Here is a 27,855-nt window from a genome sequence, read left to right as displayed (position 1 = left end):
CAGACAGTCAGTCAGTACTGAGTGGTATAACTCCTGTCCCAGACAGACAGTCAGTCAGTATTGAGTGGTATAACTCCTGTCCCAGACAGTGAGTCAGTATTGAGTGGTATAACTCCTGTCCCAGACAGTCAGTCAGTATTGAGTGGTATAACTCCTGTCCCAGTCAGTCAGTACTGAGTGGTATAACTCCTGTCCCAGTCAGACAGTCAGTCAGTATTGAGTGGTATAACTCCTGTCCCAGACAGTCAGTCAGTACTGAGTGGTATAACTCCTGTCCCAGACAGACAGTCAGTCAGTATTGAGTTGTATAACTCCTGTCCCAGTCAGTCAGTACTGAGTGGTATAACTCCTGTCCCAGTCAGTCAGTCAGTATTGAGTGGTATAACTCCTGTCCCAGACAGTCAGTCAGTATTGAGTTGTATAACTCCTGTCCCAGTCAGACAGTACTGAGTGGTATAACTCCTGTCCCAGTCAGTCAGTACTGAGTGGTATAACTCCTGTCCCAGACAGTCAGTCAGTATTGAGTGGTATAAGTCCTGTCCCAGACAGTCAGTCAGTATTGAGTGGTATAACTCCTGTCCAAGTCAGTCAGTACTGAGTGGTATAACTCCTGTCCCAGTCAGACAGTCAGTCAGTACTGAGTGGTATAAGTCCTGTCCCAGTCAGACAGTACTGAGTGGTATAACTCCTGTCCCAGTCAGTCAGTATTGAGTGGTATAACTCCTGTCCCAGTCAGACAGTCAGTCAGTATTGAGTGGTATAACTCCTGTCCCAGACAGTCAGTCAGTATTGAGTGGTATAACTCCTGTCCCAGACAGTCAGTCAGTACTGAGTGGTATAACTCCTGTCCCAGACAGACAGTCAGTCAGTATTGAGTTGTATAACTCCTGTCCCAGTCAGTCAGTACTGAGTGGTATATCTCCTGTCCCAGTCAGTCAGTCAGTATTGAGTGGTATAACTCCTGTCCCAGACAGTCAGTCAGTATTGAGGTGTATAACTCCTGTCCCAGTCAGACAGTACTGAGTGGTATAACTCCTGTCCCAGTCAGTCAGTACTGAGTGGTATAACTCCTGTCCCAGACAGTCAGTCAGTATTGAGTGGTATAACTCCTGTCCCAGACAGTCAGTCAGTATTGAGTGGTATAACTCCTGTCCAAGTCAGTCAGTACTGAGTGGTATAACTCCTGTCCCAGTCAGACAGTCAGTCAGTACTGAGTGGTATAACTCCTGACCCAGTCAGACAGTACTGAGTGGTATAACTCCTGTCCCAGTCAGTCAGTATTGAGTGGTATAACTCCTGTCCCAGTCAGACAGTACTGAGTGGTATAACTCCTGTCCCAGTCAGTCAGTACTGAGTGGTATAACTCCTGTCCCAGTCAGTCAGTATTGAGTGGTATAACTCCTGTCCCAGTCAGTCAGTACTGAGTGGTATAACTCCTGTCCCAGTCAGTCAGTACTGAGTGGTATAACTCCTGTCCCAGTCAGTCAGTACTGAGTGGTATATCTCCTGTCCCAGTCAGTCAGTACTGAGTGGTATAACTCCTGTCCCAGTCAGTCAGTATTGAGTGGTATAACTCCTGTCCCAGTCAGACAGTCAGTCAGTACTGAGTGGTATAACTCCTGTCCCAGTCAGTCAGTATTGAGTGGTATAACTCCTGTCCCAGTCAGTCAGTATTGAGTGGTATAACTCCTGTCCCAGTCAGTCAGTACTGAGTGGTATAACTCCTGTCCCAGTCAGTCAGTATTGAGTGGTATAACTCCTGTCCCAGTCAGTCAGTACTAAGTGGTATAACTCCTGTCCCAGTCAGTCAGCACTGAGTGGTATAACTCCTGTCCCAGTCAGTCAGTATTGAGTTGTATAACTCCTGTCCCAGTCAGTCAGTACTGAGTGGTATAACTCCTGTCCCAGTCAGACAGTCAGTCAGTACTGAGTGGTATAACTCCTGTCCCAGTCAGTCAGTATTGAGTGGTATAACTCCTGTCCCAGTCAGTCAGTATTGAGTGGTATAACTCCTGTCCCAGTCAGTCAGTATTGATTGGTATAACTCCTGTCCCAGTCAGTCAGTACTGAGTGGTATAACTCCTGTCCCAGTCAGTCAGTACTGAGTGGTATAACTCCTGTCCCAGTCAGTCAGTATTGAGTGGTATAACTCCTGTCCCAGTCAGTCAGTACTGAGTGGTATAACTCCTGTCCCAGTCAGTCAGTACTGAGTGGTATAACTCCTGTCCCAGTCAGTCAGTACTGAGTGGTATAACTCCTGTCCCAGTCAGTCAGTATTGAGTGGTATAACTCCTGTCCCAGTCAGTCAGTACTGAGTTGTATAACTCCTGTCCCAGTCAGACAGTACTGAGTGGTATAACTCCTGTCCCAGTCAGTCAGTATTGAGTGGTATAACTCCTGTCCCAGTCAGTCAGTACTGAGTGGTATAACTCCTGTCCCAGTCAGACAGTCAGTCAGTAATGAGTTGTATAACTCCTGTCCCAGTCAGACAGTACTGAGTGGTATAACTCCTGTCCCAGTCAGACAGTCAGTCAGTACTGAGTGGTATAACTCCTGTCCCAGTCAGTCAGTACTGAGTGGTATAACTCCTGTCCCAGTCAGTCAGTATTGAGTGGTATAACTCCTGTCCCAGTCAGTCAGTACTGAGTGGTATAACTCCTGTCCCAGTCAGTCAGTACTGAGTGGTATAACTTCTGTCCCAGTCAGTCAGTACTGAGTGGTATAACTCCTGTCCCAGTCAGACAGTACTGAGTGGTATAACTCCTGTCCCAGTCAGTCAGTACTGAGTGGTATAACTCCTGTCCCAGTCAGTCAGTACTGAGTGGTATAACTCCTGTCCCAGTCAGTCAGTATTGAGTTGTATAACTCCTGTCCCAGTCAGTCAGTACTGAGTGGTATAACTCCTGTCCCAGTCAGACAGTCAGTCAGTACTGAGTGGTATAACTCCTGTCCCAGTCAGTCAGTATTGAGTGGTATAACTCCTGTCCCAGTCAGTCAGTATTGAGTGGTATAACTCCTGTCCCAGTCAGTCAGTATTGATTGGTATAACTCCTGTCCCAGTCAGTCAGTACTGAGTGGTATAACTCCTGTCCCAGTCAGTCAGTACTGAGTGGTATAACTCCTGTCCCAGTCAGTCAGTATTGAGTGGTATAACTCCTGTCCCAGTCAGTCAGTACTGAGTGGTATAACTCCTGTCCCAGTCAGTCAGTACTGAGTGGTATAACTTCTGTCCCAGTCAGTCAGTATTGAGTGGTATAACTCCTGTCCCAGTCAGACAGTCAGACAGTACTGAGTGGTATAACTCCTGTCCCAGTCAGTCAGTACTGAGTGGTATAACTCCTGTCCCAGTCAGACAGTCAGTCAGTACTGAGTGGTATAACTCCTGTCCCAGTCAGACAGTACTGAGTGGTATAACTCCTGTCCCAGTCAGACAGTACTGAGTGGTATAACTCCTGTCCCAGTCAGTCAGTACTGAGTGGTATAACTCCTGTCCCAGTCAGTCAGTATTGAGTGGTATAACTCCTGTCCCAGTCAGACAGTCAGTCAGTACTGAGTGGTATAACTCCTGTCCCAGTCAGTCAGTATTGAGTGGTATAACTCCTGTCCCAGTCAATCAGTATTGAGTGGTATAACTCCTGTCCCAGTCAGTCAGTACTGAGTGGTATAACTCCTGTCCCACTCAGTCAGTACTGAGTGGTATAACTCCTGTCCCAGTCAGTCAGTATTGAGTGGTATAACTCCTGTCCCAGTCAGTCAGTATTGAGTTGTATAACTCCTGTCCCAGTCAGTCAGTACTGAGTGGTATAACTCCTGTCCCAGTCAGACAGTCAGTCAGTACTGAGTGGTATAACTCCTGTCCCAGTCAGTCAGTATTGAGTGGTATAACTCCTGTCCCAGTCAGTCAGTATTGAGTGGTATAACTCCTGTCCCAGTCAGTCAGTATTGAGTGGTATAACTCCTGTCCCAGTCAGTCAGTATTGATTGGTATAACTCCTGTCCCAGTCAGTCAGTACTGAGTGGTATAACTCCTGTCCCAGTCAGTCAGTACTGAGTGGTATAACTCCTGTCCCAGTCAGTCAGTATTGAGTGGTATAACTCCTGTCCCAGTCAGTCAGTACTGAGTTGTATAACTCCTGTCCCAGTCAGACAGTACTGAGTGGTATAACTCCTGTCCCAGTCAGTCAGTATTGAGTGGTATAAGTCCTGTCCCAGTCAGTCAGTACTGAGTGGTATAACTCCTGTCCCAGTCAGACAGTCAGTCAGTAATGAGTTGTATAACTCCTGTCCCAGTCAGACAGTCAGTCAGTACTGAGTGGTATAACTCCTGTCCCAGTCAGTCAGTACTGAGTGGTATAACTCCTGTCCCAGTCAGTCAGTATTGAGTGGTATAACTCCTGTCCCAGTCAGTCAGTACTGAGTGGTATAACTCCTGTCCCAGTCAGTCAGTACTGAGTGGTATAACTCCTGTCCCAGTCAGTCAGTATTGAGTGGTATAACTCCTGTCCCAGTCAGACAGTCAGACAGTACTGAGTGGTATAACTCCTGTCCCAGTCAGTCAGTACTGAGTGGTATAACTCCTGTCCCAGTCAGACAGTCAGTCAGTACTGAGTGGTATAACTCCTGTCCCAGTCAGACAGTACTGAGTGGTATAACTCCTGTCCCAGTCAGACAGTACTGAGTGGTATAACTCCTGTCCCAGTCAGTCAGTACTGAGTGGTATAACTCCTGTCCCAGTCAGACAGTGCTGAGTGGTATAACTCCTGTCCCAGTCAGTCAGTACTGAGTGGTATAACTCCTGTCCCAGTCAGACACTGTAAAGTGTCACCATGGAGAGTCAGTCACATACGTTTCTGAGCGTCATTGATCTGAATGGGAGAAAATTTGTGTGTAGTTGATATGCGTAGATTTTTACATTATAGTCATTTAGCAGACGCTCTTATCCAGAGCGACTTACAGTAGTGAATGCATACATTCCATACATTTTATTTATTTATTTTTCTCCCATGGGAATCAAACCCACAACTCTGGCGTTGCAAACACCATGCTCTACCAACTGAGCCACACGGGACCACAGTGTAGGTGTGAGTAGATGTGTGTAGGTGTGAGTAGATGTGTGTAGGTGTGAGTAGGTGTGTGTAGGTGGGTATAGATGTGTGTGTAGATGTGTGTAGGTGTGAGTAGGTGTGTGTAGGTGGGTGTAGGTGGGTATAGATGTGTGTGTAGATGTGTGTAGGTGGGTATAGATGTGTGTGTAGATGTGTGTAGGTGTGTGTAGATGTGTGTGTAGGTGTGTGCAGGTGGGTATAGATGTGTGTAGGTGTGTGTAGGTGGGGTGGGATAGATGTGTGTGGTGGGAGATGTGGTGGTGGGAGGTGTGTGGTGTGGAGGGGGATGTGTGTGGAGGTGTGAGGTGGGAGGTGTGAGGTGGAGGGTGGAGGGCGTGTAAGTGTGTGTAGATGTGTGTAGGTGTGTGAAGGTTTGTGTAAATGTGTAGGTGTGTGTAAGTGTGTGTAGGTATATGTAGGTGTGTGTAAGTGTGTGTGTAGATGTGTGTATGTGTGTGAAGGTGTGTGTAAATGTGTAGGTGTGTGAAGGTGTGTGTAAATGTGTAGATGTGTGTAGGTGTGTGTAGGTGTGTAGGTGTGTGTAGGTGTGTGTAGATGTGTGTAGGTGTGTGTAGGTGTGTGTAGATGTGTGTAGGTGTGTGTGTAGGTGTGTGTAGATGTGTGTCTGAAGGTGTGTGTAAATGTGTAGGTGTGTGAAGGTGTGTGTAAATGTGTAGATGTGTGTAGATGTGTGTAGGTGTGTGTAGGTGTGTGAAGGTGTGTGTAGATGTGTGAAGTGTGTGTAAATGTGTCGGTGTGTGTAGGTGTGTGTAGGTATGTGTAGGTGTGTGTAGGTGTGTGTAGATGTGTGTGTAGGTGTGTGTGTAGATGTGTGTAGGTGTGTGTAGATGTGTGTAGGTGTGTGTAGGTGTGTGTAGGTGGGTATAGATGTGTGTGTAGGGGTGTGTAGGGGTGTGTAGGTGTGTGTAGGTGGGTATAGATGTGTGTGTAGGGGTGTGTAGGTGTGTGTAGGTGTGTGTCGAGAGCAAGGTTGTGTTTTTTTCCTATTCTACCAGGACAAGTAAACATTTTCCCCCTCGGGCACTTTCTCATCAAAAGCACAATAAAACATAAGTTCTGAAATAAACGTGTGTGTGTGTGTGTGTGTGTGTGTGTGTGTGTGTGTGTGTGTGTGTAACCTCCAGTGTGTTTGTGTGATTGCTGATTGGCTCCCTAAGGCTCAGCAACACACATGGCAGTATTCAGTAATTAGTCTTGGGGCGTTGCAGTGAGAGACTAAATGCCAACCATGGGAAGCCTATCGCCTGCTGAGATTGACCTTGGCTTCGTGTGGAACAGTGGCTCGATAATATAGTAAATAATGCATACAACAAAACAAAGAACATTTCCCCCAAATGTGCTTGTGGGAAAAAAAATGGTCCCAGAGGTTGGCTTTCTCCCAAATCGCACCCTATTCCCAATCTAGGGCACTTCTTTTGACCACGGCTTACAGGGAATAGGCTGCCATTTGGGACACAAAACAAAGTCTTTGGGTTGAATCAGGAGTTTGATCCAGAGCTATAGTACACAATTATTCTCTTTCTCTTCAACACCAGACCCACCTGGCCTTTCAGCCTATCAGTACCTGCTAGAGAACGTTACCGGGCGTCTCCTTCAGCCTATCAGTACCTGTTAGAGAACGTTACTGGGCGTCTCCTTCAGCCTATCAGTACCTGTTAGAGAACGTTACCGGGCGTCTCCTTCAGCCTATCAGTACCTGTTAGAGAACGTTACCGGGCGTCTCCTTCAGCCTATCAGTACCTGTTAGAGAACGTTACCGGGCGTCTCCTTCAGCCTATCAGTACCTGCTAGAGAACGTTACCGGGCGTCTCCTTCAGCCTATCAGTACCTGTTAGAGAACGTTACTGGGCGTCTCCTTCAGCCTATCAGTACCTGCTAGAGAACGTTACCGGGCGTCTCCTTCAGCCTATCAGTACCTGTTAGAGAACGTTACCGGGCGTCTCCTTCAGCCTATCAGTACCTGTTAGAGAACGTTACCGGGCGTCTCCTTCAGCCTATCAGTACCTGTTAGAGAACGTTACTGGGCGTCTCCTTCAGCCTATCAGTACCTGTTAGAGAACGTTACCGGGCGTCTCCTTCAGCCTATCAGTACCTGTTAGAGAACGTTACCGGGCGTCTCCTTCAGCCTATCAGTACCTGCTAGAGAACGTTACTGGGCGTCTCCTTCAGCCTATCAGTACCTGCTAGACAACGTTACCGGGCGTCTCCTTCAGCCTATCAGTACCTGTTAGAGAACGTTACTGAATGCACGGACAGTGGAGTGGCCATGTAATGAATGCAGGGACAGTGGGTCATGTGCTGAATGCAGGGACAGTGGGTCATGTGCTGAATGCAGGGACAGTGGGTCATGTGCTGAATGCAGGGACAGTGGGTCATGTGCTGAATGCAGGGACAGTGGGTCATGTGCTGAATGCAGGGACAGTGGGTCATGTGCTGAATGCAGGGACAGTGGGTCATGTGCTGAATGCAGGGACAGTGTGAGTGGCCATGTGCTGAATGCAGGGACAGTGGGTCATGTGCTGAATGCAGGAACAGTGGGTCATGTGCTGAATGCAGGGACAGTGGGTCATGAGCTGAATGCAGGAACAGTGGAACGGTCATGTGCTGAATGCAGGAACAGTGGGTCATGTGCTGAATGCAGGGACAGTGGAACGGTCATGTGCTGAATGCAGGGACAGTGGGTCATGTGCTGAATGCAGGGACAGTGGGTCATGTGCTCAATGCAGGGACAGTGGGTCATGTGCTGAATGCAGGGACAGTGGAGTGGCCATGTGCTGAATGCAGGGACAGTGGAACGGTCATGTGCTGAATGCAGGAACAGTGGGTCATGTGCTGAATGCAGGGACAGTGGAGTGGCCATGTGCTGAATGCAGGAACAGTGGGTCATGTGCTGAATGCAGGGACAGCGTGAGTGGCCATGTGCTGAATGCAGGGACAGTGGGTCATGTGCTGAATGTAGGGACAGTGTGAGTGGCCATGTGCTGAATGCAGGGACAGTGGGTCATGTGCTGAATGCAGGGACAGTGGAGTGGCCATGTGCTGAATGCAGGGTCAGTGGGTCATGTGCTGAATGCAGGGACAGTGTGAGTGGTCATGTGCTGAATGCAGGGACAGTGGGTCATGTGCTGAATGCAGGGACAGTGGAGTGGCCATGTGCTGAATGCAGGGACAGTGGAGTGGCCATGTGCTGAATGCAGGGACAGTGGATCATGTGCTGAATGCAGGGACAGTGGAGTGGCCATGTGCTGAATGCAGGGACAGCTCTGATATTCTTGGAAAAAGTGAAATTTGGAAATAGAGCTACACCTCTTGAATTTTGAGAGTTATTTGACAAAGGTAAGTATAATATGTAGAAACTGCACAATATTCTCTTTCTGGCACTATATATGAAATCACAATGTTTTACCTGCATGTGCCTCTGAAGGAGGATTTGATAAAGTGATGATCCTTTTCTTGCATCTGTCAATTACATCTCTTCATGTACAATTTGACAACTGTTAGGCCTAATATCGTCACTCATCAGATTATTGTTAATTTAATATTGTCTATAGGCTAACTATTGTTATGTGTGAAATTCGTTTTGGGTTTAGTTGTAGTTTTGATGGGACGGCTGTGAAGGCTGACTGGCATCGTTTGTTCCCCGCTCATCAAGTTGGATAGAGTCAAGGATATGTTTAGCATTATTCTAAAGGCCTACTGCAACACATGGCATGTTTTCATTTCCCTTACAATACATCTTATTAGTAATAGTGTTATAGTAAATAAAACAGTCCCATAACAGCTTCTTTTTACAAAGTTAAACATAAAAGAGAACGGTATCAACCCCCAAGGCGCACAGTTAAATTATTTGCTGTTGATAAATAGTCTTAACACAAACTCATTACTACACTTTTTTCTTTGTTAATTAAATCAACCTTTTCACCCTCCTTATCATTCAGTTAGGCCTAATTTAAATTACATTGTGAAGTAAGGTGCACAATGTTCGCCCATCCATCCATTTGTCATTCATTCAGTGAGGAGAGAGAGACTCATTAGCGCCTGGCTGGGTACCAACGTCCTACAGCACATTGTCTTGGAGCCTGGCTGGGTACCAACGTCCTACAGCACATTGTCTTGTAGCCTGGCTGGGTACCAACGTCCTACAGCACATTGTCTTGGAGCCTGGCAGGGTACCAACGTCCTACAGCACATTGTCTTAGAGCCTGGCTGGGTACCAATGTCCTACAGCACATTGTCTTAGCGCCTGGCTGGGTACCAACGTCCTACAGCACATTGTCTTAGAGCCTGGCTGGGTACCAATGTCCTACAGCACATTGTCTTAGAGCCTGGCTGGGTACCAACGTCCTACAGCACATTGTCTTAGCGCCTGGCTGGGTACCAACGTCCTACAGCACATTGTCTTAGAGCCTGGCTGGGTACCAACGTCCTACAGCACATTGTCTTAGAGCCTGGCTGGGTACCAACGTCCTACAGCACATTGTCTTAGAGCCTGGCTGGGTAGCAACGTCCTACAGCACATTGTCTTAGAGCCTGGCTGGGTACCAACGTCCTACAGCACATTGTCTTAGAGCCTAGCTGGGTACCAACGTCCTACAGCATATTGTCTTAAGAGCCTGGCTGGGTACCAACATCCTACAGCACATTGTCTTGTAGCCTGGCTGGGTACCAACGTCCTACAGCACATTGTCTTGGAGCCTGGCAGGGTACCAACGTCCTACAGCACATTGTCTTAGAGCCTGGCTGGGTACCAACGTCCTACAGCACATTGTCTTGGAGCCTGGCAGGGTACCAACGTCCTACAGCACATTGTCTTAGCGCCTGGCTGGGTACCAACATCCTACAGCACATTGTCTTAGAGCCTGGCTGGGTACCAACATCCTACAGCACATTGTCTTGGAGCCTGGCTGGGTACCAACATCCTACAGCACATTGTCTTAGCGCCTGGCTGGGTACCAACATCCTACAGCACATTGTCTTGGAGCCTGGCTGGGTACCAACATCCTACAGCACATTGTCTTAGAGCCTGGCTGGGTACCAACATCCTACAGCACATTGTCTTGGAGCCTGGCTGGGTACCAACGTCCTACAGCACATTGTCTTAGAGCCTGGCTGGGTACCAACGTCCTACAGCACATTGTCTTAGAGCCTGGCTGGGTACCAACGTCCTACAGCACATTGTCTTAGAGCCTGGCAGGGTACCAACGTCCTACAGCACATTGTCTTAGAGCCTGGCTGGGTACCAACGTCCTACAGCACATTGTCTTAGAGCCTGGCTGGGTACCAACGTCCTACAGCACATTGTCTTGGAGGGTTAAGTTAGGAATAGGAGTGAAAGAAACATGTAAAAAAAGCCTCTAAATACTTTTCTGTTTATGATTTCAAAATTCGGACAAATGAGCAGTGTAAAATACAAACATTTAGGAAGAGTCAGGGAAGGAGCAGGACAAAGCTTTTTTTGGGGGGGGGGGGGGGCAGATGTTTTCATTTACAAAACCAAACGTCAGCGGCTGTTGTTTAAAACAGTGGTGTCGGCCTGTCGGTGGGAAGCCTATTCAGGGGGGATGTACATCTGTTCATCTGTAACACGTCTCTCTGAGTTTCCCTGCGGTAGATTGATGGTTGGGTGACGTCCCCCCTCTATGGGTCTAATGAGATGAATTCCTCTACATTGGTACTGGTTCATTTGTCACGGGTGGTGGTCTGTCAGTCTTTTGTCAGTGAATATAGGAGGAATACCTAATGGAAGGGAACGTGTTGCAGGTGGGGTGTTTCTTACCGACGCGCCGGGCAGTCCTCTCTCTCCTGGGAATCCTCGTAGACCAGCGGGACCGTCTTTACCTGAGGCTCCCTGGGGACCGGGGTCTCCCTACAGACACCAACATACAGCAGAGGACAGGGTGAGAGGTGGCCAGCTGCACCATGCTAAGTATCTTTGATATCCTTTCTACTGCGTTCATTTCACTACCATTCTACAGCCTTCTTGATGTTATCTGGTGAACGAAGAGAAAAACTAAAACAAAATGCTTTATTCTCATGTTTCCCCTTTGACATCATGACAGAACATGCACATTTTGGACTTTGAGGAGATGCTTTAGTTCTGACAGCATCAATGTCAAAGACCTGAGCTAATCAATGTCATGGAACGTTTCTTTATTCTGATAAGGAAACAACGCTACAAAATTCATAAAATTCAGATCAAGCAGTACTTTAATACAGTCCTAGAGGACAACTGGCTGAGAGACTATTATAATACAGTCCTAGAGGACAACTGGCTGAGAGACTATTATAATACAGTCCTAGAGGACAACTGGCTGAGAGACTATTATAATACAGTCCTAGAGGACAACTGGCTGAGAGACTATTATAATACAGTCCTAGAGGACAACTGGCTGAGAGACTATTATAATACAGTCCTAGAGGACAACTGGCTGAGAGACTATTATAATACAGTCCTAGAGGACAACTGGCTGAGAGACTATTATAATACAGTCCTAGAGGACAACTGGCTGAGAGACTATTATAATACAGTCCTAGAGGACAACTGGCTGAGAGACTATTATAATACAGTCCTAGAGGACAACTGGCTGAGAGACTATTATAATACAGTCCTAGAGGACAACTGGCTGAGAGACTATTATAATACAGTCCTAGAGGACAACTGGCTGAGAGACTATTATAATACAGTCCTAGAGGACAACTGGCTGAGAGACTATTATAATACAGTCCTAGAGGACAACTAGCTGAGAGACTATTATAATACAGTCCTAGAGGACAACTGGCTGAGAGACTATTATAATACAGTCCTAGAGGACAACTGGCTGAGAGACTATTATAATACAGTCCTAGAGGACAACTGGCTGAGAGACTATTATAATACAGTCCTAGAGGACAACTGGCTGAGAGACTATTATAATACAGTCCTAGAGGACAACTGGCTGAGAGACTATTATAATACAGTCCTAGAGGACAACTGGCTGAGAGACTATTATAATACAGTCCTAGAGGACAACTGGCTGAGAGACTATTATAATACAGTCCTAGAGGACAACTAGCTGAGAGACTATTATAATACAGTCCTAGAGGACAACTGGCTGAGAGACTATTATAATACAGTCCTAGAGGACAACTGGCTGAGAGACTATTATAATACAGTCCTAGAGGACAACTAGCTGAGAGACTATTATAATACAGTCCTAGAGGACAACTGGCTGAGAGACTATTATAATACAGTCCTAGAGGACAACTGGCTGAGAGACTATTATAATACAGTCCTAGAGGACAACTGGCTGAGAGACTATTATAATACAGTCCTAGAGGACAACTGGCTGAGAGACTATTATAATACAGTCCTAGAGGACAACTAGCTGAGAGACTATTATAATACAGTCCTAGAGGACAACTGGCTGAGAGACTATTATAATACAGTCCTAGAGGACAACTGGCTGAGAGACTATTATAATACAGTCCTAGAGGACAACTAGCTGAGAGACTATTATAATACAGTCCTAGAGGACAACTAGCTGAGAGACTATTATAATACAGTCCTAGAGGACAACTGGCTGAGAGACTATTATAATACAGTCCTAGAGGACAACTGGCTGAGAGACTATTATAATACAGTCCTAGAGGACAACTGGCTGAGAGACTATTATAATACAGTCCTAGAGGACAACTAGCTGAGAGACTATTATAATACAGTCCTAGAGGACAACTGGCTGAGAGACTATTATAATACAGTCCTAGAGGACAACTGGCTGAGAGACTATTATAATACAGTCCTAGAGGACAACTAGCTGAGAGACTATTATAATACAGTCCTTTAAGGACAACTGGCTGAGAGACTATTATAATACAGTCCTAGAGGACAACTGGCTGAGAGACTATTATAATACAGTCCTAGAGGACAACTGGCTGAGAGACTATTATAATACAGTCCTAGAGGACAACTGGCTGAGAGACTATTATAATACAGTCCTAGAGGACAACTAGCTGAGAGACTATTATAATACAGTCCTAGAGGACAACTGGCTGAGAGACTATTATAATACAGTCCTAGAGGACAACTGGCTGAGAGACTATTATAATACAGTCCTAGAGGACAACTGGCTGAGAGACTATTATAATACAGTCCTAGAGGACAACTGGCTGAGAGACTATTATAATACAGTCCTAGAGGACAACTGGCTGAGAGACTATTATAATACAGTCCTAGAGGACAACTGGCTGAGAGACTATTATAATACAGTCCTAGAGGACAACTGGCTGAGAGACTATTATAATACAGTCCTAGAGGACAACTGGCTGAGAGACTATTATAATACAGTCCTAGAGGACAACTAGCTGAGAGACTATTATAATACAGTCCTAGAGGACAACTAGCTGAGAGACTATTATAATACAGTCCTAGAGGACAACTGGCTGAGAGACTATTATAATACAGTCCTAGAGGACAACTGGCTGAGAGACTATTATAATACAGTCCTAGAGGACAACTGGCTGAGAGACTATTATAATACAGTCCTAGAGGACAACTAGCTGAGAGACTATTATAATACAGTCCTTTAAGGACAACTGGCTGAGAGACTATTATAATACAGTCCTAGAGGACAACTGGCTGAGAGACTATTATAATACAGTCCTAGAGGACAACTGGCTGAGAGACTATTATAGTACAGTCCTAGAGGACAACTAGCTGAGAGACTGTTATAATACAGTCCTAGAGGACAAGGGACTGTTAACAAAAACAAAAGCAAACACAGACAACAACAGTAGCAGTCGTATCAGGGTGCTGGGACTGTGTCGATGGAGTTACAATCAGAGCAATTACTAAGACAAATCATAAATGGTAGCAGCATGACTGCCTTTTTTTATTGTTATTTTTTTTAAGTCGGTTTATCCGCTAAGTGGGAGACATAGAGAGAGTGAGAGAGCAGAGAGAGAAAGAGAATGCGAGAGATAGAAATGAGAGAGAGTGAGAGGGTAAAAGATAAATAGTGAGGCAGAGAGAGAGAGAGAGAGAGAGAGAGGGGGGGGGAAAGATAAATAGTGAGGCAGAGAGAGAGAGAGAGAAAAGAGAGAGAAAGAGAGGTGACTCGCTAAGGTTTAAGAGGATCTGCCAAACCCCTCCCTCCCAGAAAGTATTCTGAAGGCACTGTATACTTATTCCACATGTTGTGTTACAGCCTGAAATCAAAATGGATGAAATAGATTTTTTTTTTTTCATCTCACCCATCTACACACAATACCCCAATAATGACGAAAGTGAAAACATGTTTTTAGAAATGTTTGCTAATTTAGTGGAGATTAAATACAAAAATATGACATTCGTATTCACATCCCAGAGTCAATACTTTGTAAAAGCACATTTGGCAGCAATTACAGCTGTGAGTATTTCTGGGTAAGTCTCTAAGAGCTTTCCAGAACTGGATTGAGCAACATTTGCTCATTATTCTTTTCAAAATTCTTCAAGTTCTGTCAAATTGGTTGTTGATCATTGCTAGACAAGTAGATTTAAGCCAAAACAGTAACTTTGTGAGGCATTGGAAAACCTCCCTGGTCTTTGTGGTTGAATCTGTGTTTAAAATGAATTTGTAACGACCGTCGCAATGAGGGGACCAAGATGCAGCGTGGCACGTGTTCATGATTATTTATTTAAACTCTGAACACTTAAACAAAATAATAAACAATGGAACACGACCGTCACGTCTTGCAGGCTTTACACAGCAGTACAAAAATAAGATCCCACAACTCAAGGAGGGAAAGCGCTGCCTAAGTATGGTTCCCAATCAGAGACAACGATAGGCAGCTGCCTCTGATTGGAAACCATACATGGCCAAAACATAGAAATATAAACCATAGAATGCCCACCCCACACCCTGACCTAACAACATAGAGAAATAAACCGTCTCTCTCAGGTCAGGGCATGACAGATTTGCTCAACTGAGGGGCCTTACAGATAATTGTGTGTGTGGGGTACAGAGATGAGATACTGTAGTGATTAAAAAATCATGTTAAACACTATTATTGCACACAGAGTGAGTCCATGCAACATATTATGTGACTTGTTAAGCAAATGTTTAATCCTGAACTTATTTAGGCTTGCCATAACAAAGGGGTTGAATACATATTGACTCAATACATTTCAGCTTTTCATTTTTAATTCATTTGTGTACATTTTGAAAAACATAATTCCACGTTGACATTATGGGGTTTTCTGTCTAGGCCAAAGACACATGATTTTTATTTTAAATTCAGGATGTAACACAAGAAAATGTGGAAAAAGTCAAGTGGTGTGAATTCTTTCTGAAGGCATTGCAACTGATGCCTAGGACCCGGTGGTGGTGGCAGGCAATTGCGCCTGAGTGGAAGGAGGTTGGAGTTAGCCAATGGAGTTGATTACACGGACTCCTTCTGCGAAGGAAATAAAACGAAACAAGGAGCCAGAAGGAGGGGCTGAGTGGTCCTGGAACTAGTTAGTAGTAAAGAAGGAGACAGAGGGAGGGGCTTGATGGTCTGGGAACTAGTTAGTAGTAAAGAAGGAGACAGAGGGAGGGGCTGAGTGGTCCTGGAACTAGTTAGTAGTAAAGAAGGAGACAGAGGGAGGGGCTGAGTGGTCCTGGAACTAGTTAGTAGTAAAGAAGGAGACAGAGGGAGGGGCTGAGTGGTCCTGGAACTAGTTAGTAGTAAAGAAGGAGACAGAGGGAGGGGCTGAGTGGTCCTAGAACTAGTTAGTAGTAAAGCAGGAGACAGAGGGAGGGGCTAGGCGGTCTGGGAACTAGTTAGTAGTAAAGAAGGAGACAGAGGGAGGGGCTGGGTGGTCTTGGAACTAGTTAGTAGTAAAGCAGGAGACAGAGGGAGGGGCTAGGCGGTCTGGGAACTAGTTAGTAGTAAAGAAGGAGACAGAGGGAGGGGCTGAGTGGTCCTGGAACTAGTTAGTAGTAAAGGAGGAGACAGGGGGAGGGGCTGGGAGGTCTTGGAACTAGTTAGTAGTAAAGGAGGAGACAGGGGGAGGGGCTTGATGGTCTGGGAACTAGTTAGTAGTAAAGGAGGAGACAGGGGGAGGGGCTAAGTGGTCCTGGAACTAGTTAGTAGTAAAGAAGGAGACAGGGGGAGGGGCTGAGTGGTCCTGGAACTAGTTAGTAGTAAAGAAGGAGACAGGGGGAGGGGCTGAGTGGTCCTGGAACTAGTTAGTAGTAAAGAGGAGACAGAGGGAGGGGCTGGGTGGCCTTGGGACTGGCTGGTAGTAAAGAAGACAGAGCGAGGGGCTGGGTGGCCTTGGGACTCTCTGGGAGTAACGGCCTTGTTTTGAATAAGGCCATATGTCTACATCCTTAATACACAATATATTGGTGAGGGTAGGTAGCAACACATCTGTCACGCTGATCCTCAACACTGGAGCTCCCCAGGGGTGCGTGCTCAGTCCCCGCCTGTACTCTCTGTTCACCCATTACTGCATGGCCAGGCACGACTCCAACACCATCGTTAAGTTTGCAGACGACACAACAGTGTCTGTTCACCGACGAGACAGCCTATAGAGACCTGGCCGGGTGGTGCCAGAATAACAACTTATCTCTCAACGTAACCAAGACTAAGGAGATGATTGTGGACTACAGGAAAAGGAGGACCGAGCACACCCCCATTCTCATCAATGGGGCTGTAGTGGAGCAGGTTGAGAACTTCAAGTTCCTTGGTGTCCACATCAACAACAAACTAGAATGGTCCAAACACACTAAGACAGTCGTGAAGAGGGCACGACAATGCCTATTCCCCCTCAGGAAACTAAAAAGATTTGGCATGGGTCCTGAGATCCTCAAAAGGTTCTACAGCTGCAACATCGAGAGCATCCTGACTGGTTGCATCACTGCCTGGTACGGCAATTGCTCGGCCTCTGACCGCAAGGCACTACAGAAGGTAGTGCGTCTGGCCCAGTACATCACTGGGGCTAAGCTGCCTGCCATCCAGGAAGGCCCTAAAAATGGTCAAAGACCCCAGCCACCCCAGTCATAGACTGTTCTCTCTACTACCGCATGGCAAGCGGTACCATGGTGCCAAGTCTAGGACAAAAAGGCTTCTCAACAGTTTTTTCCCCCAAGCCATAAGACAAATGGCTACCCGGACTATTTGCATTGTGTGCCCCCCCAACTCCTCTTTTTACGCTGCTGCTACTCTCTGTTTATCATATATGCATAGTCACTTTAACTATATATTCATGTACATACTACCTCATTTGGGCGGACCAACCAATGCTCCCGCACAGTGGCTAACTGGGCTATCTGCATTGTTTCCCACCCACCACCCGCCAACCCCTCTTTTACTCTACTGCTACTCTCTGTTCATCATATATGCATAGTCACTTTAACCATATCTACATGTACATGCTACCTCAATCAGCCTGACTAACCGGTGTCTGTATGCAGCCTCGCTACTTTTATAGCCTCGCTACTGTATATAGCCTGTCTTTTTACTGTTGTTTTATTTCTTTACCTACCTATTGTTCACCTAATACCTTTCTTTGCACTATTGGTTAGAGCCTGTAAGTAAGCATTTCACTGTAAGGTCTACACCTGTTGTATTCGGCGCATGTGACAAATAAACTTTGATTTGATTTTATATTGGCAATCGGGATGCATGGGAATTCAACCACTCCCCAACCCTCAGTCCCCAACCATCTGCTAACTTCACCAGCTGTCTGCCAAAATACACTTCATGCTTACATTCCTGGACCAAAAACATGTTCAGTGGAGATTCTCCAATTGTTCACGTTTTATTTCAGGACTAGGCATAATCTGTATCGAGTATTGTTTTGTTTTTTTAAATATGTTTTGGTCAGAGCCGTGGAGTTCTGGAGATCTGTTGAGCTGTCAAGTTTATTCCAGTGAGGTGGGTCTTTAGGAATGTTTACCTTGGCTCCCTCTTTGCCAGCAGAGCCAGGAAGACCCTGCTCTCCGGGTGGTCCTGGGGATCCAGGGTGACCTCTCTCACCGACGGGACCGGTCTCTCCTGTGGGGCCCTGGAGGAAGTGAAGAAGAAGAAGAAGAAGAAGAAATTATGGGCATCATTGGTAGAGGCATGAGCCACTCTACCATAACATGAGACCCTTAGATAATTCCAAACCTATGACAGACGACAATATTATACATGTACTCTATCACTTCTGCTAGTGAATGACGTGAGATCTGGATAATGTAAGTATGTTTGAACAATCTGAAAAGTTCTTCATAAATGTATCTTATTATGTTTACTTACCTGTGCTACATTAATTTAGTCCATAATAGTTCCAGGATAGTATCTTAACTGTAGAAAACCTAAAGTAACTTATAGTTCCTTACTTGTAGTAAACCTATAGCTCCTTACCTGTAGTAAACCTATAGTACCTTAAATGTAGAAAACCTAAAGTAACTTGTAATTCCTTACCTGTAGTAAACCTATAGTACCTTACCTGTAGTAAACTTATAGTACCTGTAGTAAACCTATAGTACATATAGTAACCTATACTTCCTTACCTGTAGTAAACCTATAATACATTTTTACATTTACATTTTAGTCATTTAGCAGACGCTCTTATCCAGAGCGACTTACAGTAGTGAGTGCATACATTTCATACATTTCATTTCATGCATTAAAAAAATTATAATAATTGTACTGGCCCCCCGCGGGAATCGAACCCACAACCCTGGCATTGCACACACCATGCTCTACCAACTGAGCCACAGGGAATACCTAACCTGTAGTAAACTTATAGTACTTGTAGTAAACCTATAGTACCTACAGTAACCTATAGTACCTTACATGTAGTAAACCTATAGTACCTGTAGTAAACATATAGTACCTGCAGTAAACCTATAGTACCTTACCTGTAGTAAACCTATAGTACCTTACCTGTAGTAAACCTATAGGACCTGTAGTAAACATATAGTACCTGCAGTAAACCTATAGTACCTTACCTGAAGTAAACCTATAGTACCTATAGCAACCTATAGTACCTATAGCAACCTATAGTACCTGTAGTAAGCTATCGTACCTGTAGTAAACCTATAGTACCTATGTGAACCTATAGTTCCTGTAGTAAACCTATAGTACCTGTAGTAAACCTATAGTATCTATAGTAACCTATAGTGCCTGTAGTAAACCTATAGTACCTATAGTAACATATAGTACCTTAACTGTAGTAAACCTATAGTACCTATAGTAACCTATAGTACCCGTACTAAACCTATAGCACCTGTAGCAAACCTATAATGCCTGTAGTAAACATATTGTACCAGTTGTAAACATATAATACCTATAGTAACATATAGTACCTTACCTGTAGTAAACCTATAGCATCTTACCTGAGGTAAACCTATAGTACCTATAGTACCTCTAGTACCTACAGTAACCTATAGCCCGTGTAGTAAACCTATAGTACCTATAGTAACCTATACTACCTTACCTGTAGTAAACCTATAGTACCTATAGTACCTCTTGTAAACCTATAGTACCTACAGTAACCTATAGCCAGTGTAGTAAACCTATAGTACCTGTGTTAAACCTATAGTACCTGTAGTAAACCTATAGTACCTGCAGTAAACCTATAGATCCTTACCTGTAGTAAACCTATAGTACCTGAAGTAAACCTATAGTACCTGTAATAAACCTACAGTTCCTTACCTGTAGTAAACATATAGTAACATATAGTACCTTACCTGTAGTAAGCCTATAGATCCTTACCTGTAGTAAACCTATAGTACTTGTAGTAAACCTATTGTACCTTACCTGTAGTAAACCTATAGTACCTGTAGTAAACCTATAGTACCTTACCTGTAGTACACCTATAGTACTTGTAGTAAACCTATTGTACCTTACCTGTAGTAAAACTATAGTACCTGTAGTAAACCTATAGTGTCTTACCTGTAGTAAACCTATAGTACCTTACTTGTAGTACACCTGTAGTACCTTACCTGTAGTAAACCTATAGTACCTTACCTGTAGTAAACATATAGTACCTGTAGTACACCTGTAGTACCTTACCTGTAGTACACCTATAGTACTTGTAGTAAACCTATTGTACCTTACCTGTAATAAACCTATAGTACCTGTAGTAAACCTATAGTGTCTTACCTGTAGTAAACCTATAGTACCTTACCTGAGGACCAACAACTCCTCCTGGGCCGGGTGGACCTGTCTTTCCTTGGAATCCCTGTGGACAAGAACAACATATCAATCACATTGAACATTTTTGCGGAACAACTCAATCCATGCAATAACTTCCTCCAATCCTGCTATTGATGTCAACCTTCCAAAATGATTAATCTAGTGGACATAGTGGAGTCAGTGTTGTGTGCATCCCAATGGACAACCACTGAATGTACTGTGTTGACAAGGGTGAGAGGATGAGGAGCATTTCTAATGGATCCTATTGAAGAGAACCAAGCAATTACCGTGTGCATGGTCCATGAAAACACATTAGTTATGGACATATTACATGATAAACTTCATGTTATGTTCCAGTCATTTGTTTTTTTCTTTTTTTCTTTGTTTATTTCCATGTTGTCATGTTTAGGATGTAACTTTAGATGCTACATTTAGTAGAAGATATTTATAATAGACATTGATCCTGCTTACTTAGTTACCATCTCACCACCATGTGGCAACATGAAGCATCTCATCACCACAAGGTAAAATGTGATCCCTTTTACCCAGAGATCATTGCTGCAATAACAAGGTTAAACAAAGAATCCAGACAAAACACAGACACCAGGAACCAGTTACCCAGACACCAGGGGCCAGGAACCAGTTACCCAGACACCAGGAACCAGTTACCCAGACACCAGACACCAGGAACCAGTTACCCAGACACCAGACACCAGGAACCAGTTACCCAGACACCAGGGGCCAGGAACCAGTTACCCAGACACAGACACCAGGAACCAGTTAACCAGTCACAGATACTAGGAACCAGTTACCCAAACACAGACACCAGGGACCAGTTACCCAGACACCAGGGACCAGGAACCAGTTACCCAGACACCAGGAACCAGTTACCCAGACACCAGGGACCAGGAACCCAGACACAGACACCAGGAACCAGTTACACAGACACCAGGAACCAGTTACCCAGACACCAGGGGCCAGGAACCAGTAACCCAGACACCAGGAACTAGTTACTCAGACACCAGGGACCAGGAACCAGTTACCCAGACACAGACACCAGGGACCAGTTACCCAGAAACCAGGGACCAGGAACCAGTTACCCAGACACCAGGGGCCAGTTACACAGACACCAGGGACCAGGAACCAGTTACCCAGACACCAGGAACCAGTTACCCAGACACCAGGGACCAGGAACCAGTTACTCAGACACAGACACCAGGAACCAGCTACCCAGACACCAGGAACCAGTTACCCAGACACAGACACCAGGGACCAGTTACCCAGAAACCAGGGACCAGGAACCAGTTACCCAGGAACCAGGGGCCAGTTCCACAGACACCAGGGGCCAGGAACCAGTTACACAGACACAGACACCAGGGACCAGCTACCCAGACACCAGGGGCCAGGAACCAGTTACCCAGACACCAGGAACCAGTTACCCAGACACCAGGGACCAGGAACCAGTTACCCAGACACCAGGGACCAGGAACCAGTTACCCAGACACCAGGAACCAGTTACCCAGACATCAGGGGCCAGGAACCAGTTACCCAGACACAGACCAAGCCTAGTCCTAGAATAAACATCAATTTCAATTGAGATTCTCCATTGAGCATGCTTATTAGTTCAGAAGAAAGCTTTATCTGTGTCTAGGAAAATGGCTAAGAAGTTTATTCAAAAGGCAGGAGAATAACAAGGACATAACGAACTCCATGTTATAGTAAGGATTTAATCTGAGTCTCCAAAAGGGAAATATCATCCTAATGATATGTTCATCTAAAGTAAAACTATGATCTCAATATCTGAAGTGGATTTGATGCTAATTGGTCAGACATCAAGCATAGTGATGGAATCAGACGTGAAATCCATCAGCTGTCTGTTTGATTCAGATCAGATCAAAGATGGCGTGAACGTCTTCATCAATTTATTGTCAGAATGCATCTGCTGCTACTCTCTGTTTATCATATATGCATAGTCACTTTAACTATACATTCATGTACATACTACCTCAATTGGGCTGCCCAACCAGTGCTCCCGCACAGTGGCTAACCGGGCTATCTGCATTGTGTCCCACCACCCGCCAACCCCTCTTTTACGCTACTGCTACTCTCTGTTCATCATATATGCATAGTCACTTTAACCATATCTACATGTACATACTACCTCAATCATCCTGACTAACCGCTGTCTGTATGTAGCCTCGCTACTTTTATAGCCTCACTACTGTACATAGCCTGTCTTTTTACTGTTTTATTTCTTTACATACCTGTTGTTCACCTAATACCTTTTTTGCACTATTGGTTAGAGCCTGTAAGTAAGCATTTCACTGTAAGGTCTACAGCTGTTGTATTCGGGGCGCACGTGACAAATAAACTCTGATTTGATTTGTTTGCATTGTATTGCTATGATTTTTTACATTACATTTACGTCATTTAGCAGACACTCTTATCCAGAGCGACTTACAAATTGGTGCATTCACCTTATGATATCCAGTGGAACAACCACTTTACAATAGTACATCATTTACATTACATTTACATTTACGTAATTTAGCAGACGCTCTTATCCATGATGTCAACTCCAGACAACAAGAATGGACAAAGTCAAAGTATATTCAACGACCATAATAAGATACAGAAAATACAGAGACATCCAACACAAAGGCAGGGTGGAGATACATTGACTATGTCATGTCAAAATAAACAAAAGGATGGTAGATAGCTGACGCAAATCATGTCACATTTTATGTCTGCTTTTATATCAGAGTAGTTAGACTTATTCTGGGAGGTGAATAGTGTTGTCGAGCCAGGGGTTTGCTTTTGTTAGGACATGTTTATGGGCAAAAGCTTTTCAGTTGTAAGGCGTTAAAATGTTTGATGACTTCTTGTGGAGTCATTATCGTGTGGCAGAGTGATGAATGGATTGACTATTGGCCTAAATAACAAATCAAGAGCTGTAAATCTTTATATGCAATGAATGCTTCCTCAGACTCTGCTATGCTGGGTGGACGGGTCCATACCAACTGTCTAGAGCCTGACTGGGTGGATAGCAGGCTGGGTCCATACCCACTGTCTAGAACCTGACTGGCTGGATGGGTCCATATCCACTGTCTAGAGCCTGACTGGGTGGCTGGGTCCATACCCACTGTCTAGAGCCTGACTGGGTGGCTGGGTCCATACCCACTGTCTAGAGCCTGACTGGGTGGATAGCAGGCTGGGTCCATACCCACTGTCTAGAGCCTGACTGGGAGGATGGGTCCATACCCACTGTCTAGAGTCTGACTGGGAGGATGGGTCCATACCCACTGTCTAGAGCCTGACTGGCTGGATGGGTCCATACCCACTGTCTAGAGCCTGACTGGGTGGCTGGGTCCATACCCACTGTCTAAAGTCTGACTGGGTGGATGGGTCCATACCCACTGTCTAGAGCCTGACTGGGTGGGCGGGTCCATACCCACTGTCTAGAACCTGACTGGGAGGATGGGTCCATACCCACTGTCTAGAACCTGACTGGGTGGATAGCAGGCTGGGTCCATACCCACTGTCTAGAGCCTGACTGGCTGGATGGGTCCATACCCACTGTCTAGAGCCTGACTGGGTGGCTGGGTCCATACCCACTGTCTAGAGCCTGACTGGGTGGCTGGGTCCATACCCACTGTCTAAAGTCTGACTGGGAGGATGGGTCCATACCCACTGTCTAGAGCCTGACTGGCTGGATGGGTCCATACCCACTGTCTAGAGCCTGACTGGGTGGCTGGGTCCATACCCACTGTCTAGAGCCTGACTGGGTGGATAGCAGGATGGGTCCATACCCACTGTCTAGAGCCTGACTGGGAGGATAGCAGGCTGGGTCCATACCCACTGTTTAGAGCCTGAATGGGTGGATGGGTCCATACCCACTGTCTAGAGCCTGACTGGGAGGTTAGCAGGCTGGGTCCATACCCACTGTCTAGAGCCTGACTGGGAGGATGGGTCCATACCCACTGTCTAGAACCTGACTGGGAGGATGGGTCCATACCCACTGTCTAGAGCCTGACTGGGTGGATGGGTCCATACCCACTGTCTAGAGCCTGACTGGGTGGATGGGTCCATACCCACTGTCTAGAACCTGACTGGGAGGATGGGTCCATACCCACTGTCTAGAACCTGACTGGGTGGATAGCAGGCTGGGTCCATACCCACTGTCTAGAACCTGACTTGCTGGATGGGTCCATCCAGCCTGAATGGGTGGATAGCAGGATGGGTCCATACCCACTGTCTAGAGCCTGACTGGGAGGATAGCAGGCTGGGTCCATACCCACTGTCTAGAACCTGACTGGGTGGATGGGTCCATACCCACTGTCTAGAGCCTGACTGGGTGGCTGGGTCCATACCCACTGTCTAGAACCTGACTGGGTGGATAGCAGGCTGGGTCCATACCCACTGTCTAGTGTCTGACTGGGTGGATAGCAGGCTGGGTCCATACCCACTGTCTAGAGCCTGAATGGGTGGATGGGTCCATACCCACTGTCTAGAGCCTGACTGGGAGGTTAGCAGGCTGGGTCCATACCCACTGTCTAGAGCCTGACTGGGTGGATAGCAGGCTGGGTCCATACCCACTGTCTAGAACCTGACTGGGTGGATAGCAGGCTGGGTCCATACCCACTGTCTAGAGCCTGACTGGGAGGATGGGTCCATTCCCACTGTCTAGAGCCTGACTGGGTGGATGGGTCCATACCCACTGTCTAGAGCCTGACTGGGTGGATGGGTCCATACCCACTGTCTAGAACCTGACTGGGAGGATGGGTCCATACCCACTGTCTAGAACCTGACTGGGAGGATGGGTCCATTCCCACTGTCTAGAGCCTGACTGGGTGGATGGGTCCATACCCACTGTCTAGAGCCTGACTGGGTGGATGGGTCCATACCCACTGTCTAGAACCTGACTGGGAGGATGGGTCCATACCCACTGTCTAGAACCTGACTGGGTGGATAGCAGGCTGGGTCCATACCCACTGTCTAGAACCTGACTGGCTGGATGGGTCCATACCCACTGTCTAGAACCTGACTGGGACGATAGCAGGCTGGGTTCATACCCACTGTCTAGAGCCTGACTGGCTGGATGGGTCCATACCCACTGTCTAGAACCTGACTGGCTGGATGGGTCAATACCCACTGTCTAGAACCTGACTGGGAGGATGGGTCCATACCCACTGTCTAGAACCTGACTGGGAGGATAGCAGGCTGGGTCCATACCCACTGTCTAGAGCCTGACTGGGTGGATAGCAGGCTGGGTCCATACCCACTGTCTAGAGCCTGACTGGGCGGATAGCAGGCTGGGTCCATACCCACTGTCTAGAGCCTGACTGGGCGGATAGCAGGCTGGGTCCATACCCACTGTCTAAAGCCTGACTAGGTGGATAGCAGGCTGGGTCCATACCCACTGTCTAGAGCCTGACTGGGTGGATGAGTCCATACCCACTGTCTAGAGCCTGACTGGGTGGATAGCAGTCTGGGTCCATACCCACTGACTAGAGCCTGACTGGGTGGATGAGTCCATACCCACTGTCTAGAGCCTGACTGGGTGGATGGGTCCATACCCAATGTCAAAAGCCTGACTGGGAGGACGGGTCCATACCCACTGTCTAGAGCCTGACTGGATGGATGGGTCCATACCCACTGTCTAGAGTCTGACTGGGAGGATGGGTCCATACCCACTGTCTAGAGTCTGACTGGGAGGATGGGTCCATACCCACTGTCTAGAGCCTGACTGGCTGGATGGGTCCATACCCACTGTCTAGTGTCTGACTGGGTGGATGGGTCCATACCCACTGTGTAGTGTCTGACTGGGTGGATAGCAGGCTGTGTCCATACCCACTGTCTAGAGCCTGACTGGGTGGATAGCAGGCTGGGTCCATACCCACTGTCTAGAGCCTGACTGGGAGGATAGCAGGCTGGGTCCATACCCACTGTCTAGAACCTGACTGGGTAGATGGGTCCATACCCACTGTCTAGAGCCTGACTGGGTGGCTGGGTCCATACCCACTGTCTAGAACCTGACTGGGTGGATAGCAGGCTGGGTCCATACCCACCGTCTAGTGTCTGACTGGGAGGATGGGTCCATACCCACTGTCTAGAGCCTGACTGGGAGGATGGGTCCATACCCACTGTCTAGAGTCTGACTGGGAGGATGGGTCCATACCCACTGTCTAGAGCCTGACTGGGTGGCTGGGTCCATACCCACTGTCTAAAGTCTGACTGGGAGGATGGGTCCATACCCACTGTCTAGAGCCTGATTGGGTGGATGGGTCCATACCCACTGTCTAGAGCCTGACTGGTGGATAGCAGGCTGGGTCCATACCCACTGTCTAGTGTCTGACTGGGTGGATAGCAGGCTGGGTCCATACCCACTGTCTAGAGCCTGAATGGGTGGATGGGTCCATACCCACTGTCTAGAACCTGACTGGGTGGCTGGGTCCATACCCACTGTCTAGAGCCTGACTGGGAGGTTAGCAGGCTGGGTCCATACCCACTGTCTAGAACTTGACTGGGAGGATGGGTCCATACCCACTGTCTAGAGCCTGACTGGCTGGATGGGTCCATACCCACTGTCTAGAGCCTGACTGGGTGGCTGGGTCCATACCCACTGTCTAGAGTCTGACTGGGAGGACGGGTCCATACCCACTGTCTAGAACCTGACTGGGTGGATGGGTCCATACCCACTGTCTAGAACCTGACTTGGAGGATGGGTCCATACACACTGTCTAGAACCTGACTGGGTGGATAGCAGGCTGGGTCCATACCCACTGTCTAGAACCTGACTGGCTGGATGGGTCCATAGCCACTGTCTAGAACCTGACTGGGAGGATAGCAGGCTGGGTCCATACCCACTGTCTAGAGCCTGACTGGCTAGATGGGTCCATACCCACTGTCTAGTACCTGACTGGCTGGATGGGTCCATACCCACTGTCTAGAGCCTGACTGGCTGGATGGGTCCATACCCACTGTCTAGAGCCTGACTGGGAGGATGGGTCCATACCCACTGACTAGAGCCTGACTGGGTGGATGGGTCCATACCCACTGTCTAGAGCCTGACTGGGTGGATGGGTCCATACCCACTGTCTAGAGCCTGACTGGCTGGATGGGTCCATACCCACTGTCTAGTGTCTGACTGGGTGGATGGGTCCATACCCACTGTCTAGTGTCTGACTGGGTGGATAGCAGGCTGGGTCCATACCCACTGTCTAGAGCCTGACTGGGTGGATAGCAGGCTGGGTCCATACCCACTGTCTAGAGCCTGACTGGGAGGATAGCAGGCTGGGTCCATACCCACTGTCTAGAACCTGACTGGGTGGATAGCAGGCTGGGTCCATACCCACTGTCTAGTGTCTGACTGGGAGGATGGGTCCATACCCACTGTCTAGAGCCTGACTGGGTGGATAGCAGGCTGGGTCCATACCCACTGTCTAGAACCTGACTGGGTGGATAGCAGGCTGGGTCCATACCCACTGTCTAGTGTCTGACTGGGTGGATGGGTCCATACCCACTGTCTAGAACCTGACTGGGTGGATAGCAGGCTGGGTCCACACCCACTGTCTAGTGTCTGACTGGGAGGATGGGT

General features: G+C 46.9%; 1 protein-coding gene across 5 annotated transcripts in view; it reads right to left on the bottom strand.

The window, feature by feature from the left end:
* LOC106590653 (collagen alpha-1(XI) chain) overlaps positions 1-27,855 on the bottom strand; it is a 207,134-nt gene that overhangs the window by 59,460 nt on the left and 119,819 nt on the right. For all 5 annotated transcript variants that reach the window (XM_045710693.2, XM_045710695.2, XM_045710694.2 and 2 more), the window contains 3 exons: positions 20,251-20,304; positions 18,028-18,135; positions 10,903-10,992 (listed from right to left, as the gene is read on the bottom strand). In XM_045710693.2, the coding sequence (XP_045566649.2) occupies positions 10,903-10,992; positions 18,028-18,135; positions 20,251-20,304 (252 nt within the window). The remainder of the gene's footprint in view (positions 1-10,902; positions 10,993-18,027; positions 18,136-20,250; positions 20,305-27,855) is intronic.

This window comes from Salmo salar, chromosome 29, assembly GCF_965601325.2.
Source record: "Salmo salar chromosome 29, fSalSal1, whole genome shotgun sequence".
In the NCBI taxonomy this organism is placed as follows: Eukaryota; Metazoa; Chordata; class Actinopteri; order Salmoniformes; family Salmonidae; genus Salmo; species Salmo salar.
The sequence above is the reverse complement of the archived record's forward strand: the minus strand, read 5'-3'. Positions and strand labels throughout refer to the sequence as shown.